Source organism: Macaca thibetana, chromosome 14 (genome assembly GCF_024542745.1).
Source record: "Macaca thibetana thibetana isolate TM-01 chromosome 14, ASM2454274v1, whole genome shotgun sequence".
NCBI classification, from domain to species: domain Eukaryota; kingdom Metazoa; phylum Chordata; class Mammalia; order Primates; family Cercopithecidae; genus Macaca; species Macaca thibetana.
Window position 1 is genome coordinate 54,105,691 of NC_065591.1, and position 18,789 is coordinate 54,124,479.

The 18,789-nt window shown below is 41.1% G+C and overlaps 1 protein-coding gene across 3 annotated transcripts in view; it reads left to right on the forward strand.

Annotated features, from left to right (window-relative positions):
* Positions 1 to 18,789, forward strand: part of GALNT18 (polypeptide N-acetylgalactosaminyltransferase 18) — a 365,529-nt gene that overhangs the window by 255,710 nt on the left and 91,030 nt on the right. For all 3 annotated transcript variants that reach the window (XM_050757416.1, XM_050757417.1, XM_050757418.1), the window contains exons 5-6: positions 1,032 to 1,229; positions 5,815 to 5,929. In XM_050757416.1, coding sequence (XP_050613373.1) covers positions 1,032 to 1,229; positions 5,815 to 5,929 — 313 coding nt within the window. The remainder of the gene's footprint in view (positions 1 to 1,031; positions 1,230 to 5,814; positions 5,930 to 18,789) is intronic.

Consider the following 18,789-nt stretch of genomic DNA (forward strand, 5'->3'; position numbering starts at 1 on the left):
GCTGTGTGTAACTTTGCCTGGGCCTGGGAGACACAGGCTCTGGTGATGACCATGAGTAGCTGGGGCAAGTAGGTGGCCACCCTTTTATCAATATGCCTGTTGTCACTGGGGTCTGCTCTGCTCCCCAGACTCCACAGTGCCAGCCTCTGCCTCCAGGGAGTGGGAGAGGAGGACACTTCAGCAGGCAGGGCGTGCACGCAGCCTGGCCTGGATGCTGCCATAACAGGCCCAAATTAAGGCTGCAACACAGTCCTTTTTTATAGCTGAAGTCCCTGCTTGCCATTTGTGACTATTTAAACAGAATTTTCTTTGGATTTATGGCCAGGATAGGAGAGGGACACTTACTATTTCAAGCTGATTTGAATAAACAGTTATATACCAAATGTATTATTAATGAGAAGCTTATCATTCCTGTCTGCAAACACATTACTCGCCTGGTGCCTGCAGGGGCTTCCCGGCTCCCTGGGAAAGCCCAAATGCCCCACCCCTCCTTGGGTGGTTGGGGAACCCTTCTGGGGGGTGGATGTGGCATAGCTGGCATTCCAAGGCAGCATCGCATAGTTGGCGGATGTAGGTTTGTTCTCACCTCCTAGTCTCTGCCATCCTCATCTGTCTTTTCCTCCAGATTGATACATAGAATTTTAGCAAAATCAAAGCCCAAGGTGAAAGCTTCTTCTGGACCCTCAGATCTATTTCTTTCTTCTCTTTCTTCTTTTTTAAGTTTTGATTTTTTTTTTTCTAATGGAGAAAGGGAAAGTGAGCAGGAACAAAGCTGGCTGGAATAAGAATCTCTCAGCTCAACTCTGGATATGCTGATGGAGTGGGGGAGCCTCTTGCCATCCGGGAAATCCTCAGGGAACGGGAAGTTGAACAGGGGCTCCTTCCCAGAAGGCAGTGCACCTCTCCATCAGAGGAGATGGGCAGGCTTTCCTTCCTCTTTCTGCTGGGGAAGGACCTTCGGGAGATGCTACTCTGGATATTTCCACCTTGGAAATGGTTACCCCCTCTCTGGCTGTCTCCTCTCTGCCCAGGGCTGAACCTGTCCTCACTCGCATCAAGGAGAACCGGAAGCGGATCATCTCGCCGTCCTTTGATAACATCAAATATGACAACTTTGAAATAGAAGAGTACCCGCTGGCTGCCCAGGGCTTTGACTGGGAACTGTGGTGCCGCTACCTAAATCCCCCCAAGGCCTGGTGGAAGCTGGAGAACTCCACAGCCCCAATCAGGTAAAGCAAATCTTTACCTGTGGGTCTCTGCTTTGACCTCCAGGCTAGGAACCCCCTACTGGCCCAATGCTTATTCTCCAACTTGAGCCCCATCGTGGGGATGACAGGGGTAGGCAGGGTTGAAAGGAACTGCAGTCTGATCTTCAGTCACTGCCATGGGCTCTGAAGATCTCAGAATCCATTCACAGCCTCAAAGTGACCCATTTCCACACATCACTGTGTCTGGGCGCCAAGCACTGTGCTCCAGATTGGGGATCCAGAGTGGTGAAGATTTGGTTCCCACTCCCAAAAGCCTGGAGTCTAGTGAAGACAGACAAAATCGTTGGAATAGGAACATTATTCTACCATGCAGGCAGAAACTGCATTGAAAGTGGAGAAATGCTTTTCAGAGGATAGCATTTTCACTTGTTTTTGAAGGCGAGTAGAAGATGGCTAGGTTGGGGAATGGACGTCCATATGCAAAGTTCACGAACACAGAGAAGGTTCGAAGTGACTAGAAGTGGGAAGCCAGCCAGCAGCCCCAGGTAGTGAGGGTGGAGGGGCTGAGAGGCAAGACCAGACCCCACAGGACAGCGTATACCTTGGTGATATTTGAATGTTATTCTGTAAGACTCAGGCAAAAGTGACTTCATACTGTATTTCAAAGGTCCCAAGTTCTTTCCTACCTTTGCTGCCATCTTCCTGGACTCATGAATGACTGCCCTGCGCAGTCTTAGCTTTTAAGGTTCAGGACGCCTCCAACAGCTGTCTCCACTGGTTTTTATTTCTGTCTATGTTTGTTTTTGTTTTTGTTTTTGTTTTTGTGGCGGAGTCTCACTCTGTCACCCAGGCTGGAGTACAGTGGCGTGATCTCGGCTCACTGAAGCCTCCACGCCCCACCCCCAACCCCAAGTTCAAGTGATTCTCCTGCCTCAGCTTCTCAAGTAGCTGGGATTGCAGGCACCTGCCACCGTGCCTGGCTGATTTTTGTATTTTGTAGTAGAGACAGGGTTTCGCCATGTTGGCCAGGCTGGTCTTGAACTCCTGACCTTGTGATCTACCTACTTCTGCCTCCCAAAGTGGTGGGATTACAGGCGTGAGCCACTGAGCCCAGCCTATTTCTGTCTATATTGATGATACAGTGGGTGTCTTTATGCTCCCTGCAAAGTTCTGCCCGTTACAAAACAGAAGGCACCAGAAGGTGGCCTAGGGCACAGTTTTTGGAGTTAAAGAGATTAGAAGCTCATGTTGTTTTGTATTACATGAGGGAGAAAGGGTATGAAAAATTTAACTGAAAGTCAGTCATTATTACTTAAGATCACATTTTTCCTCGCCAGAAGAAAAAAATATATAGTCACACTTAAAATGGAATAGAAGAAAACACCACCTAACTTTCCTGAAGTTGCCTGTTACCTACTCTGCTCGGCCCCTGCCACAATTTTGTGTTGTTAAACATTTGCTGAGAGTCTGCTATGTACAAGGGTCTTTTACATGCATTGGCTCATTTGATCATCATTATAACCTGTTGACCACTCGTGTCTCATCCCTGTTTTACAAGATGAGGAGAGCAAGACTGAGAGAGGAGAATGGCCCTGCCAAAGGCTCTGGGCGGTAGAGCCAAGATCCACCCACGGAAGCTAGACTCAGTGGCTAGTTTTCACCCCTCTATTGTCCACTGTTGAGCTCAGAACTGGTGTAGCTGTTTTCTGCTCCTAGGCCTGATGAATGCTGTTGAAGGGAAATATGCCCCCATGCAATGAGCATTCCTGCAGAAGACTGCATTGACATTAACTGTTTCTGTTCTGCTCATCTCTAACTGTATCAGTCCAGTCTGAATCAGCAAGTCGGCATTCCAGGTCCTTGCCAGACAATGTCATCCCAACCTCAAATTTTCTATCACTCAATTTTTATCAAAAACTTGGTTGAGGGAGATAACTTTTATGGAAGATTTTTGGAAGAACATTCCTGGTTTTATTCCCAGATGAAGACAGCTCCACAGAAAGCTGTGATTTATACAAATGTATCTTGCCCATCCGAGCTCCCTTTGCTTTCAAGCTATACTTTAGAGCTCTGCCCACACGTGGCATAAGTCATAAAAAGAGCCCAGCAGTATCTTCTAGTGTATTCTAAAGAGATGTCTTTGCGATGGCTGTTCCCTGAGTCACCAGGTGACCCCATTAAGAAAATCCACGTGAGAAATTTCTTTCAAACTGACTGCCAGTCAGAGAAAGCCTTGCTGTCCCCAGGGAATCAATTAATATGACATTTTCACATGAGAACTGTACATTTTGTTTCTAAGACCATGTATGTTCTTTCCACTTTGACCAACAGGAAACTCAAAGGCAAACTTTCATGTCTACTTTAAGAACAATTGAGAGAGGACCTTGGTCTGCACATGCATTCCAATTTGTTGCAATCTTTAGGTCTGTCTAGACATTTATCTATTTATGGTTTTCTATGTATTTTAAATTTTCTCATAAGCTATTTCTAATCCTTTCAGGAATGAGGCAAGGTGTAAATCAATAACCCTTTCACGCTGATAGAATCCACTTAATACCCTAGCCGGTTAATAATAAACCACTGAGGTGGCCTGTGCTCATCTCAGAGTAACTGTTTCAGATTCTGTTCATTACCTGGCTTGAACTGTCAGTTTGAGGAAGGTCCCTTACTGTGTATCCTGAAAGCATTTTTCCAGCGTGCCCTGTCATATCCAACACTTAGGAATGCAGAGGCAAATGCCAAGACCCCACCACTCTGCCAGCCTGATGTTTCTGAATCATCACATATTTAAAGAGGAGATCTTCTAGACTTAGTGCACAATTGCATCTTTTTACCTTTTTAAATGACCTTTTGAGCGCCAGTTATGTCCCAGAGGCTTCAAGTGTTTTAATTTAGTCCGTGTGAGGTTAGAATGGATCCTATGTTACAGACATGGAATCGGAGGCTCGGAGACGCTAGGGAACTTCTCTTAGAGACACACATCCAGAAGGGTGATTTTTCCCAGAGATTACCTCTAAGGCCTGGGTTCTGTTACCTCCACCACAGCAGGGTCTCAGTCTGCTTTAGGAGTGGTAGATTAGCTTCCCAGGATGCCTGCAGGTCTGTGAGGGTGAAGACATTTAGAATAAAATGCAGTGATTTGAAAGGAAGAGAAACAGTGGCTCCAGGGTGCCAGTCTCTGCCTGAGCAGCCTCCTGTAACCGCATTCCCCAGGGAAATGGCCTGCAAAATCGCCTTTCTCCACCTTGATAAGTTTCCATTTTCAAAGACGGGTTCATTTACATGTGATTGACTGATAGTTTTCTCATCCCTGAGGAGCCTTCATTTCTCCTTTTATTCCCCCACTCCCACCAAGTCGTCCAGCCAGGCAAGGGCTAGAAATGATAGCAATAAGCAGTAGAACAATTCAACGTCACTGCATAAGCAGTGCTCTCACAGAGAAGCAGCCCTGTGCTCTCATGCTGACTCACCTCATGTGAATCGTTCTCTGTGAGGTGCTGCACTGGGTGTCTGCACAGAGCTGGTGAGACCCAAGCTCATAGCCCTCAAGGAAGGAAAAGCCTTCCAGCTCCTGGACCCCATAGCTGTTGGCAGGTTGTTCCAGCCTAAGAACCCTGTTGAATTAGAGACTCAGGCCATGTACCTAAGCTCTGCCTGTTGGCTGTCTCCTCCTGGTGTCACACAGGTACCTTAAGGTCAGTTTTTCTACCACCAAAGCTTCTTTCTTTTGAAACCAGCTTCTTCTCCTGTGCCCCTGTATTGATGAGTGGCCCACAACCCACTGTCACCCGAGCCAGAAAGCCAGATGGCATCCAGGTTCCTCCCCCTTTCTCACCCTTGTGTAGTTCCTCTGTTTTGAAGTTCTGCTGATTTTACATCAAAATATGTCTTTAAACAATTCCTGTCTCTGTTCCTGATACTCTGACTCAGCTCTCCATCATTTTTCACCTGGATACAGCAATGAGCTTCCCAGCTGGGCCCCTCAATTCCCACCCCTTCCCCTCTGGTCAGTCACCCACAGCTGCCTGACTATTCTCTTTAAAAAACACAGATCTGCTCACACCACTGTCTTGCTTAAAATTCCTCATGGACACCTATTTACCTGCAGACAAAATTCAAATTTTTTACCCTGCTACCCAAAGCCCTTTGCAACCTGGTGCCAGCTAATCTTTCTAAGTGGACCAAGGATGACATACAGATCCTAAGTTGGGGAAGGATAGGAAAACTGGTATGCATTCCCAAGCAGGAACAGAGACTGACTGTGCAGAGGTCAGGGTCAGGGCAGCTAGAGATACAGTCAACCTAGACTGGCAGGCTGAGCACCACTTCTCACAGCTAACACACACACAAGCACCACCCCACTAAAGCTGATCCCAGGATGGCAGCTGTCTGCCCGCTGCCCGGAGGAAACAGCCTTTCTGGAGTGGTTGGGTGAGGCCAGACCCAGGGACCACTCCAGGAACAAGCCTCACACTGGCTTTGGCAGCAGAGGAAGGAAGAGCACCAGATCCTCCTGACAGTAAGGCCTTACTGCTCTTACTCCTCAGACAGCCACACCAGACAGCCTCTCTGCTCACCACTGGCCCATCTCCCCCTGCCCCTGCAGGAGCCCCGCCCTCATTGGCTGCTTCATTGTGGACCGGCAGTACTTCCAGGAGATTGGCCTGCTGGACGAAGGCATGGAAGTCTACGGAGGCGAGAATGTGGAGCTTGGGATCAGGGTGAGTGGAGTTTCTCACTCAAAGGGCTCGGCTCAGCTCCCACCAGGGTAATGAGTCTGGGGTGGAGAAATGGGGTTTAAGGTTGAGGGTTACAGACTGATTCAGAACGTCCAGTCCTGAACCCTGGTCCACATGTGTGTGATTGGGATTGGGAAGACACAGGGTGAAGCCTCTTGACTTTTCAGGAAGAAGAGGACTTCAGAACCTGCTTGGCTGGGGGAGGGAGCATGGGAGAGGTTGAGCTGCCACCTCAAGGGAACAGCCTCTTTTAAAATCAAACTGAGGTCCATCGGAGTAAGCAAAGGTGTGCTCCAGGAAGCAATAACAGGCATCGAGGGTGGCTGGACAAGAGTGACCCTGAGTCAGCTCCCTTGGGATTTCTCACTCTGACACTCTCTGTCTTCTCCACAGTGGCCATAGAACATTCCCGAACACTTTGTTAAGAGAGAGCCCGGGGAAATAAACCCAGGGTGTATAAACAGCAAGATGAAGTCAGGCTCACTGCAGGCTGCTTTCTGACCCCAGGCGCTAGCCAGACACACAGCCCATTCCTGCCTCATGCCGTTCTCCTGCCCCAAAGTACAGGGTTTTTTCCAACAATCAGCTCATGGCATGGATCCCCAAGAGGCTCTATGTTATTTCTCATCCTACGGGAACATTTCCTAGGCTTTCTGGCTCTTTCCCCTTGGCTAATGAAAACATAAATCTACGATGAAGCCCGCTTTCCTATCTGAGGTTCCTGTTAGGTCCCCTGGTGTTAGGCAGGAATGCGATGATGGATACAATGAAGGATCTTGTCCTGGAAGGAAGCCTGCCCACCTCTATGACCAGGGATTGTCCTTGGCAGACCCAGTATTGGAACTGCAGGGTGTCCTCCCCATGATGGCCCCCACTGTCTTCTCCATGGGGAACTCGCAGCAGTCAGCCACCCCCACACGCTCCAGGCTTGCCGATGCTTGGAAAGAACCCTGTGCCTACTGGTGTCCATAGGGATTATCTGAGATGCTCCACCTCACTGCCAGCCTGTTCACACATCCGTGCAGACCTCATCTGCCTGGTTCTACCTACTGGCCCTACTCTGGCACCTTTGGCCTTAGTGTCTGCATCTGATGTCTCCAATTCTTGATACTCAATTCCCACTGAAGGACTGTAGCATGGATGCACCCTCCTCTAACCTCTAACCTCCTTCAACCTTCCACCCCACCAGGCAGGCAACAGTCCTTGCCCCTGACCTGAAGGGGAGATTGGGCACCCACAAGGAGCATCTTAGGATGCCTGCAATGACGTGACAGGCACTGTGTGGGGCCCGACTCACCACCCAGACTTAATGCTAGGGCTTTGAGGACTGGCGACATGAACAGCCTGTCTGAAGCTGAGCTTAGAAACCACTTCCAGACACCTGTATTCACTGAAACCCTGAGAAATTGCTTTGGAAGCAGTCAAAATGAATGGACTTATTGGGGAGCTAATGTATTCATAGAGGACAGCTCCTGCATAATCACCCTCGTTTCTGCTGCTCTCTCTACATCGGCCATTTATTCCCCATTTGCGTCCTCGCCATCTCATTTCAGCACTGCTCCTGGATAGATGCTCACCCCAAACATAATATTTTTCACGAGGAGCTGCTGTCAGGAATTCTCTGAGTGGGCCGGACCGCCTCCATTCGCTTGTGTTCTCTGGGTAAAAATGTGCAGGATTGGAGAAAGGAATTAGATTTGTGAACTCTGCTTCCAACATGTGTGTGAGTCAATCACAGAGTGCAGATTTCTGGCTTTTCCTTCCTTAGATTATAAAGTTATAAAGCTATTCTGGAGTGTGGGCCTGGGTGCGGCTCTCAAATACAAGTTGAAATGTCTCTGAGTGATTTCGTGTACAGAGTTTAAAATACAGTTTACAATGATATCTGGTTTTTTTGTGGGTTTTTTTTTTTCCTCCATCTCTTCCCTCTCAGTTGACAGAGATGAAGTGTCATTGGAGTTGAAGAAAGGGTGGCATTTAAAGCAGAGAACCAACAAGCTGTTAGCTGGAAAAACTGAGTACAAATGGGAGGGATGAGTTCATTTGAATTTCAGTTCCTCCTTTAAGGGTTACAGAACCACTGATCATCAGCAAAACAGATTTTCTCCTTTTGTATGGTTATTGTCATTTGTCTTTCTTTCATGTTTGATGAGTTAACTTTCCAATGGTTCGGTTTCCTCTATAAAGTAGCACACCTGCCCTAATTACACCATAGGATTGTGTATCAATATGAAAGACATCACTTTTCACCCTTCGCTTAAGCAGAGGCAAATTATTCAAAGTCCTTACCTATCTGGAACACAGAAAGAAAGTTGTTTGTGCAACTACTAAATGCCTGCTTTGTGCCATGGGTTATATTGGCACTTACGTCATCCATCCACAAAACACCCTAAAAAGACTATTATTGTAATAGTGGGTTTTTTTCCAGATGATACTGTGAAATTAGGAGCTTATGTATATCTCAAGGTCATGTACCTTGTAAGAGGTAGAGAAAGGATTCAGCCCTAGATCTTTATGATTTGAGGACTAGACAGATATACCACAGTGATCTAGGGATAAAAGTACTTTGAGCACCATCTCAAAAAAGATATTGCAACATCCATGCAGTTATTATCTTCTACTTTATTCACATTTATGTCTACTGAGTCCCTATTTAAAGCCTTACTCTTATTTTGTGCTCTGTTTTTTGTTTTGTTTTGTTTCGTTTTGTTTTTTTCTGATTTGTAAGTCTGCACCACAATGAGAAAAAGGAAGGAGCTGCTGTGGCCAAGCACAGGGAAATGAGTGAGAAATAAGAGCTGACATTGAATAGAAAACAGAAAGATTATATAAGTGATAACTGCAAAAGTGCTAGAATGCATAAGACAACATTTAAGGGCTGGCAAGGGATTGAAATTGTTGGAGACTGTTATGGTTTGAATTCAGTGCCCCCAGCCCCAATGTGTCCTAACCTCCTGTGAATGTGATCTCATTTGGAAACGGGGTCCTTGCAGATGTAATCAAGTTAAGATAAAATTGTGCTGGATTAGGATGGACCCTAATCCAACAGGACTGATGATGTCCTTATAAGAAGAGGAAAATTTAGTCACAGGCAAACATAAAGGAACGACCACCATGTGAAGGTGGAGGTAGAGATTGGAGTTATGATGTCAAAAGCTCAGGAACACCTGGGGCTATCGAAAGCTGGAACAGGCAAAGAAGGATCCTTCCCTAGAGGGTTGGGAGGGAACACAGCCCAGTCAATATGTTGATTTCAGACTTCTGGCCTCCAGAGCTGTGAGAGAATAAATTTATGCTGTTTTAGGTGATCCAGATTGTGATACTTTGTTATAAGAGCCCTGGGAAACCAACACAGGGACCAAAAAAGTAAGCCAAAGTAGGAACCTGGAGAAAGGTTGAGGCTATTCTATATGGAGAACCTGGTGACATTTAAGTTTGTGTTTTCTCGACTTCATAGAATACAGAGAACAGAAAGCCAAAGGCTTGCCTTACTTCCCGTAAAGCTGGGACTCCAAAGGCCTGTTTTCTCAGTATAAAATAGAAATCCTCTCTGGAGAAAGAGCCTTTTAACCCAGGCCACACAATTCCCACAGGGAGAGTTTTAAGGAATATGAATTTACAGTTTTAAAAACATCACAAAACAGACAAGGGAAAAAGAAAGTAACAAGAGAAAACAGCAGCAATATCAGTGGAAAGCCAAACCTGACCCACAAAGTCTCCAACTTTTGAATCCATCAGACACGGAATATAAACTAGGTTATATCATACACTTAGGAAAATAAGAGATTGAAAATATGAATAAGGAGCAAGATACTATAAAAATAATCAGTCATAGTAGGATAAAAATGGAATTTCAAACATGAAAAATGTAAAAATGGCAATTAAAAGTTCAACAGATGGGCAGAATAGCTATGTGAATACTATTAAAGGAATAAAATTAAGAAACTGGAAAATAGATCTAAAGAAATCATTCAAAATGAGCCCAAGGGACCCAGAAAAAATTGTGAAAAAATATTAAAAGACATGTAGAATTGAAATTGTGGATTTAATATCTTAAAATTCCAAGCAGAGATGATCCTTTTCTCCAGAGAGGATTTCTATTCTATACTGAGAAAACAGTATGGAGGGTTAGGCAAAAGCCATATTTAAATAAATGAGGGCTTAAAATTTTCCCAAACTGATAAAAGACACCAATCCTCAGATTTAAGAAGTCATGCCATCCAAAGTGAGGTAAACATAAAGATATCCCCATTTAGATATACCATAGAGGAACTACAGAATATCAAAGACAAATAAAAGATCTGACAGCAGTCAAAGAGAAAAGATAGATGACCTAAGTCAATAATAATTAGAATAACAGCTGACTTTTCAACTGTAACAGTGGGACCCAGAAGACTGTGATATGTCTTCCTTACACTGAGAGAAAATAATTGTCAACGTATAAGTGTATGCCCAATTAAAACATCCTTCAAAAACTAGGGTAAAATAAAGTCATCTTCAGATACACAAAAACTGATAGAGTTTGTCATTAACAAGAACTCAAGAAAATAAGTTATGAATGATACACTTCAGGCTTAAGAAAAAAGATCCCAGAAGGAAGTCTGAGACAAAAGAAGATGAGTAGCCTCAAAAAGTGGTACATATATGAGCTAATATAAAGAAATATTGATGACAAATAATACAGGGTAGTGTCTTGTGGAGTTATTAAAACTATAATATATGATGACAATAGCATATAGCTTAGGAGGGAGTGATTGGACTCAAGATGTTCTAAAATACCTACATTGTTAATGAGGATGGAAAGAATATTGTTTAAATTTTGGTAACTTAAGTAAATATGTTAGAATTTCCAGGAAAGTCATAAAAATCATAAAAATAGAAAATATAACTTCCAAAGTAATAGAAGAAAAATAAAGTGTAAAAGTGTTATACAAGAGAGAAGTAGAAATATAGATCATGCAAAGAAAAAGCATACAATAAGATGATTGAAAAACCCCAAATATGTTAGTAAATATGGTACATGGACAAAGTAGAAGACAAGTAATTTTAGAGTAGATTTAACTTTTTAATAGCTATTTATAAGAAATATGTCCGAAACATAATTCAGAAATGTTGAAATCTAAAAGGATAAAAAAGTCATAACAGGCAGATGTCAATCAAAAGAAACTTGCAGTGGTTAAATTAACATTAGAAAAGAAAGACTGTTACAATATGCTTTAGTGTAAGTAAAGACTATTTCTACAAAATGTTAAATGTACAATTCATTAGGAATATATAACAGTTATGAACTTTTATTCACCTAATTGCACAACCTTAATTTACATAAGGAAAAACTGACAGAATTACAAGGATACATTGACAGCTCCACTAACGTAGTTGAGAATGTTAATAAGTTTTCCCAAGTAATTGATAGACCAACACAATTAACAGTTTGAAGCTAATGGGCACATACAGAACACTGCATATAACAGCTGCTGAACACACATTCTTTCCCAAGAACTCATGGAATATTTATGAAAGTTGACCACATACTAAGGTATAAAACAAGAGTCAATGAATTTTAAGGGATCAGCATCATATAAAACATGTTATCTGACCACAATATAATTAATTTAGAAATTCACAACCAAAAATTATAGACAAAAGTCATATTTTTACATATTGTGAAACACACTTCTAAATAATTTATAGGTCAAATAATAAATTATACTGAACATTTGAAAATATTTTGAACTGAGTGATAAATATACTACATATTACATTACATGAAATATAGCTAAAATAATATTAAGAGAAATTGTATAGCATCTTTTATGCAAAAAGAAAAGTTAAAAGTTAATGAGCTAAGAACACAATATAAGCCATTAGAAAAATATCAGAATAAAAACAGTAGATGACAATAATAAAGAACAGAAATTAATGAAATAGACTAATAAAGCCAAAGCTTGGTTCTTTGAAAATACTAATCAAATTGACAAATCTTTATCAAGAAAGAACAAATAAACAACAATGGGAATGGAAAAGGGGACATTTCTACAGACAATATACACTCAAAAGATAAGAGTGTATTATGAACAAGTTTATGCCAAAATTTGAAAACTTGAATGAAAAGCACAAATTTATAGAAACGTATGCCTTCCTAAAACTGACACAAAGAAATTGTTAAAAAACAAATTTATCCTATAGCCATTGAAGCAATTAAATTAGTGGTTTAAAATATTCTGAAAAATGAAAATTAGGATGTGATGGTTTACCATCAAATGCTGCCAAACTTTCAAGGAACAAAAATATTCCAAATTTATGCAAATTATTTGAACCTAAAGACTACAGAATAGGTAACAGGTGTCCAGCAGCACAGCAGCTTGGATCTCCTTTTTTTTTTTTTCTTTTTATTATACTTTAAGTTCTGGGGTACATGTGCAGGTTTGTTCATATATGTATACATGTACCATTTGGTGTGCTGCACCCATTAACTCATCATTTACATTAGGTATGTCTCCTAATGCTATCCCTCCTCCCACCCCCTCCCCACAATAGGACCCGGTGTGTGATGTTCCCCTTCCTGTGTCCAAGTGATCTCATTGTTCAGTTCCCACCTATGAGTGAGAACATGCGGTGTTTGGTTTTCTGTTCTTGTGATAGTTTGCTGAGAATGATGGTTTCCAGTTGCATCCATGTCCCTACAAAGGACACGAACTCATCCTTTTTTATGGCTGCATAGTATTCCATGATGCATATGTGCCACATTTTCTTAATCCAGTCTGTCACTGATGGACCTTTGGGTTGATTCCAAGTCTTTGCTATTGTGAATAGTGCCGCAATAAACATACGTGTGCATGTGTCTTTATAGCAGCATGACTTATAATCCTTTGGGTATATCCACAGTAATGGGATGGCTGGGTCAAATGGTATTTCTAGTTCTAGATCCTTGAGGAATCGTCACACTGTCTTCAAAAATTGTTGAACTAGTTTACAGTCCCACCAACAGTGTAAAAGTGTTCCTATTTCTCCACATCCTCTCCAGCACCTGTTGTTTCCTGATTTTTTAATGATTGCCATTCTAACTGGTGTGAGATGGTATCTCATTGTGGTTTTGATTTGCATTTCTCTGATGGCGAGTGATGATGAGCATTTTTTCATGTGTCTGTTGGCTGTATGCATGTCTTCTTTTGAGAAGTGTCTGTTCATATGCTTTGCCCACTTTTTGATGGGGTTGTTTGTTTTTTTCTTGTAAATTTGATTGAGTTCTTTGTAGGTTCTGGATATTAGCCCTTTGTCAGATGAGTAGATTGCAAAAATTTTCTCCCATTCTGTAGGTTCCCTGTTCACTCTGATGGTAGTTTCTTTTGCTGTGCAGAAGCTCTTTAGTTTAATTAGATCCCATTTGTCAATTTTGGCTTTTGTTGCCGTTGCTTTTGGTGTTTTAGACATGAAGTCCTTGCCCATGCCTATGTCCTGAATGGTATTACCTAGGTTTTCTTCTAGGGTTTTTATGGTTTTAGGTCTAACATTTAAGTCTCTAATCCATCTTGAATTAATTTTCGTATAAGGAGTAAGGAAAGGATCCAGTTTCAGCTTTCTCCTTATGGCTAGCCAATTTTCCCAGCACCATTTATTAAATAGGGAATCCTTTCCCCATTTTTTGTTTTTGTCAGGTTTGTCAAAGATCAGATGGCTGTAGATGTGTGGTATTATTTCTGAGGGCTCTGTTCTGTTCCATTGGTCTATATCTCTGTTTTGGTACCAGTACCATACTGTTTTGGTTACTGTAGCCTTATAGTATAGTTTGAAGTCAGGTAACATGATGTCTCCAGCTTGTTCTTTTGGCTTAGGATTGTCTTGGCAATGCAGGGTCTTTTTTGGTTCCATATGAACTTTAAAGCAGTTTTTTCCAATTCTGTGAAGAAACTCATTGGTAGCTTAATGCGGATGGTGTTGAATCTATAAATTACCTTGGGCAGTATGGCCATTTTCACAATATTGATTCTTCCTATCCATGAGCATGGTATGTTTTTCCATTTGTTTGTGTCCTCTTTTATTTCACTGAGCAGTGGTTTGTAGTTCTCCTTGAAGAGGTCCTTTATATCCCTTGTAAGTTGGATTCCTAGGTATTTTATTCTCTTTGAAGCTATTGTGAATGGGAGTTCATTCATGATTTGGCTCTCTGTTTGTCTGTTACTGGCGTATAAGAATGCTTGTGATTTTTGCACATTGATTTTGTATCCTGAGACTTTGCTGAAGTTGCTTATCAGCTTAAGGAGATTTTGGGCTAAGACGATGGGGTTTTCTCAATATACAATCATACCATCTGCAAACAGGGACAATTTGACTTCTTTTCCTAACTGAATACACTTTATTTCTTTCTCTTGCATGATTGCCCTAGCCAGAACTTCCAACACGATTTTGAATAGGAGTGGTGAGAGAGGGCATCCCTGTCTTGTGCCAGTTTTCAAAGGGGATGCTTCCAGTTTTTGCCCATTCAGTATGATATTGGCTGTGGGTTTGTCGTAAATAGCTCTTATTATTTTGAGATACGTTGCATCAATACCGAATTTATTGAGAATTTTTAGCATGAAGGGCTGTTGAATTTTGTCGAAGGCCTTTTCTGCATCTATTGAGATAATCACGTGGTTTTTGTCTTTGGTTCTGTTTATATGCTGGATTACATTTATTGATTTGCATATGTTGAACCAGCCTTGCATCCCAGGGACCATTCCTTCTGAAACTATTCCAATCAATACAGAAAGAGGGAATCCTCCCTAACTCATTTTATGAGGCCAACATCATCCGGATACCAAAGCCTGGCAGAGATACAACAAAAAAAGAGAGCTTTAGACCAATATCCCTGATGAACATCAATGCAAAAATCCTCAATAAAATACTGGCAAACCGAATCCAGCAGCACATCATCAAGCTTATCCACCATGATCAAGTGGATCTCTTTCTTGTAGAGCTAAACATTCAGGCAGATCTTAGGTTTATAGCACAACACAGTGGGGCACAGTTGTTAATGATCTTAATAACAATCCTGAGTCATTAAAAGGTCTCCATTGTATTCTGTATACTTACTCAAGAAGACAAAAAGTACATACACGTATGCAAAGATTTCTATGGAAAATGTAAAACTTGTTAAATTTCTAATACTGAAATAGGCAACTTCTCAGTTTTATGGAATGGACATGGAGCAACTGATTAGAAAGCCTAGCCTATTTATTATGCTTTAAATTCAATTCACTTCTTTAACATGAATCTTGGCTGTCTTCACCTTTCTGGAATGGAAACCAAAGAAGTAGGGGGTGGTGAGGAAGAATGCCACTACAACCACAGCCAGTGCCCCACCTGTGGTGTCCAGAGCAGGCAACCAGCGAAAAGACCCCTCTCCTCTCCATCTTGCCCCAGCTGTGAATGACTCCTGATTGGATTGAGCTGTTAGAAATGTATTACAGAGAAGAGAGTCTCCCAGAAAGGACTTGCTGTTGGAAAGACACCCACTTGAACATATCTGCCAGTCACTGACTCCTTCTCTGAATATCTAAGCTTTACCCACTTGGGGTTTCTTATTGGCGTTTTAGAATCTCCATCTTTGGATATGCATAATCATTTGCCTCTTTAGAATATGGTCTGCTATTATAATGACACTTAAACAGATTTTCATCCTCCAGGATGACCTTTTACTATCTGCTCCTAAGACTGGACGATTGTTATTATTCTTCATTCCCTAGTGCCAGTTTGCCCCTTTTAACTGCTTTTTCTAAGCCTCATCACAAGATCTAATTGGGAGTGGAATCCCTTGCTGTGATTCTGTCCCTCTTCCTGTGTAGCTGAGTAACATCTAGGACAGGAGGAAGTGAAGCTGATTGGCTCCACTTTGGGCCTTGGGAGAACCAAGGAATCATTTAAGGTTTCCTTATCTGGCTAGCCTTATAGAATAGCTTAATAAAGCAGAAATGCATCTGAGATTTCTCAGTACCTTGGACAGTGTCTAAACTCATTAAGTCTTTCTGTTGTCCTAGTCTGCCAGTTTTCATCCCCTCTCCTAGGTATTTTCCTCACTCATGGAGAACCTAATACCTATACATGCCCTGGCAAAATGCCAATGGTTATTCCACAGAGCATGGGTGATGAAAGAAGCAAAGAAAGTGTTGACACAATAGGAGTATACTTCACAAATTACGAAGTTACTAGATATCAAAAATCCCCTTACCCCCTACACTGGGTTCGTCTGCTGCTTCTATATCAGCTAAATAACCTTAGCAGTACCTTTCATGTATATTTTCAAAATCCTTTCCCTACAATTATCCTATTTATTGCACACAGCAATCAAATGCTGAAGGCAAGTCAGAGAGTATTATCCTAATAGTGTTATATGATTAAAAATGTTTATGTTGGTCAAAAAGTTAATTCATTCTTATGCTTTATTATCTCATTATTCTAATCATTATTTTTAACAGTAAAGATAAGAAGAAATTTAAGTACATCATACAGTTCTCTATACAAGCATATCATCGTATCTATTACACATGTAGATGCATATGTGCATAAAAATACTACCACACATTTTATATAGTACTTTATTTTTTAAAGCACACATTAATTTATATATATTATAGCCGTGCTTAACTTTTTATTCAAATGACACTCAGGAATCTGTGCTGCAAGCTAAGAAAACTGACTCAACCTAACTTAAAGAGAAAAGAAATTTATTGGAAGGACATGGGTATCTCAAAGAATTAATTTGTTTTTCAAAGAAGCAGATTCAGAAAACAAGCAAAAGCCAAGAGAGGCTAAACAGCAGAAACTACAGCCAAGGCCACATGGTCATAATAGTCTATTTGCGAAAATACCTCTGACCCTATGGCCATGACTAGATGGTCCTGCCACTGGGTACTGGGCACTGTTGCTTGGGTTTTGGTGACTTTAACAAAGATTGGAAGTCCTGAGTGAGAGCACACGATTAGCTAAATCTAGGTTTATGTACATACCTTTGTTTCCAGCGGGACAAAGGGGGGACCAGCAACAGATCATATTGCTCTTTTCAGTTTCTGCAGTTCCAAGAATTACACATGACAGAGTTCCTCTTATGGGAAATGGAGTTTGAACCTGGGTTTGTCTGTCCTCTAAAACAAGGAATATATTATGTAGGTATTGTTCTTCATATTCCAGATACTTTATCATAAATGAGACTTGAAAAAACTCTCTATTGAAATGCAAATCAAAATCACAACGAGATACCATCTCACACCAGTCAGAATGGTGATTATTAAAAAGTCAGGAAACAATAGATGCTCGTGAGGCTGTGGAGAATAGGAATACACTGGGAATGTAAATTAGTTCAACCATTGTGGAAGACACTGTGGTGATTCCTTGAGGATTTAGAACCAGAAACATCATTTGACCCAGCAATCCCATTACTGAGCATATACACAAAGGAATATAAATCTTTCTACTATAAAGACACATGTACATGTATGTTTACTGCAGAACTATTTACAATAGCAAAGACATGGAACCAACCCAAATGCCCGTCAATGATAGCCTGGATAAAGAAAATGTGGTACATATACACCATGGAATACTATGCAGCCATAAAAAGGAATGACAACATGTCCTTTGCGGGAACATGGATGAAGCTGGAAGCCATCATCCTCAGCAAACTAACACAGGAACAGAAAACCAAACACCGCATGTTCTCACTCATAAGTGGAAGTTGAACACTGAGAACACATGGACACAGAGGGGAACAACACACACCAAGGCCTGTTGGGGGTTGGGGGTTGAGGGAAGGGAACTTGAAGGATGGGTCAATAAGTGCAACAAACCACCATGGCACATGTATACCTATGGAACAAACCTGCACTTTCTGCACATGTATCCCATTTTTTAGAAGAAATAATGAAAAAAATTAAGGAAAAAAGGAGAAAAAACTCTTTATTATGGACAATATAGAATATATACCAAAACAGAGAGATAGTAAAATAAATCCCATTGTAGTTGTTACCTTATTTCAGCATTGTCAACTTATGGCCAATTTGGTTTTATCTTTACCTCTGCCTAATCCCCCACCTAACTCTAGTTATTTTGAGGGAAATCCCAGACATCATATCATTTCATCAAAAATATTTCAGTATGCATCCAAAATAGATAAGGACTTTTAAAGAACCATGGCTATGATGCTATTTTCAGTCCTAAAAGAGTTGAAAAGAATACTGTAATACTGTCAAATATTCAAGTATAGAAATTTTTCTAATTCTCTCATAAGTTTTTGTTTTGTTCTACAATTTGTTTGCTTGAATCAAGATTCAGTTGGTTAATTTGTCTTTCCAGTCTCCATAATCTACTGAATATCTTTCTCCATCTCTTTTTTTCCCCCTCTTGTAATTTATTTTTGAAGAGATCAGGTCATTTTTCCTGCAGAGATTCTCACAGTCTAGATTTTCTTGATTACATTCCCCTGATGTCATTTAACAGGCCCTTCTCTCCCATATATTTCATCTAAATTGGTAGTTAAATCTAGAGATTTAGGTTCAATTTTGTAGCAAGAATATTTCATCAGTATTTGTGTACTTCCATCATGAAGTAAATGATGTCTACTTGTGTTCCCATTTGCGATGCTAACCATCATTACTGATTATTGCCTAGATTCAGTAATTCATTAGGGGTTACCAAATAGTAATATTTTAATTTTATTTCTCTTTCCTCATTTATTAGCTGAAATACTTCCTATAAAGACATTTATAATAATCCATTCGTTGGTTGCCCAGAAGTACAAATAAGTTCTTTTGGAAAAGTCAGGATAAATAGTTCTTTCTATAATAGCTTTCAAAATAATGAATTGATTCTCA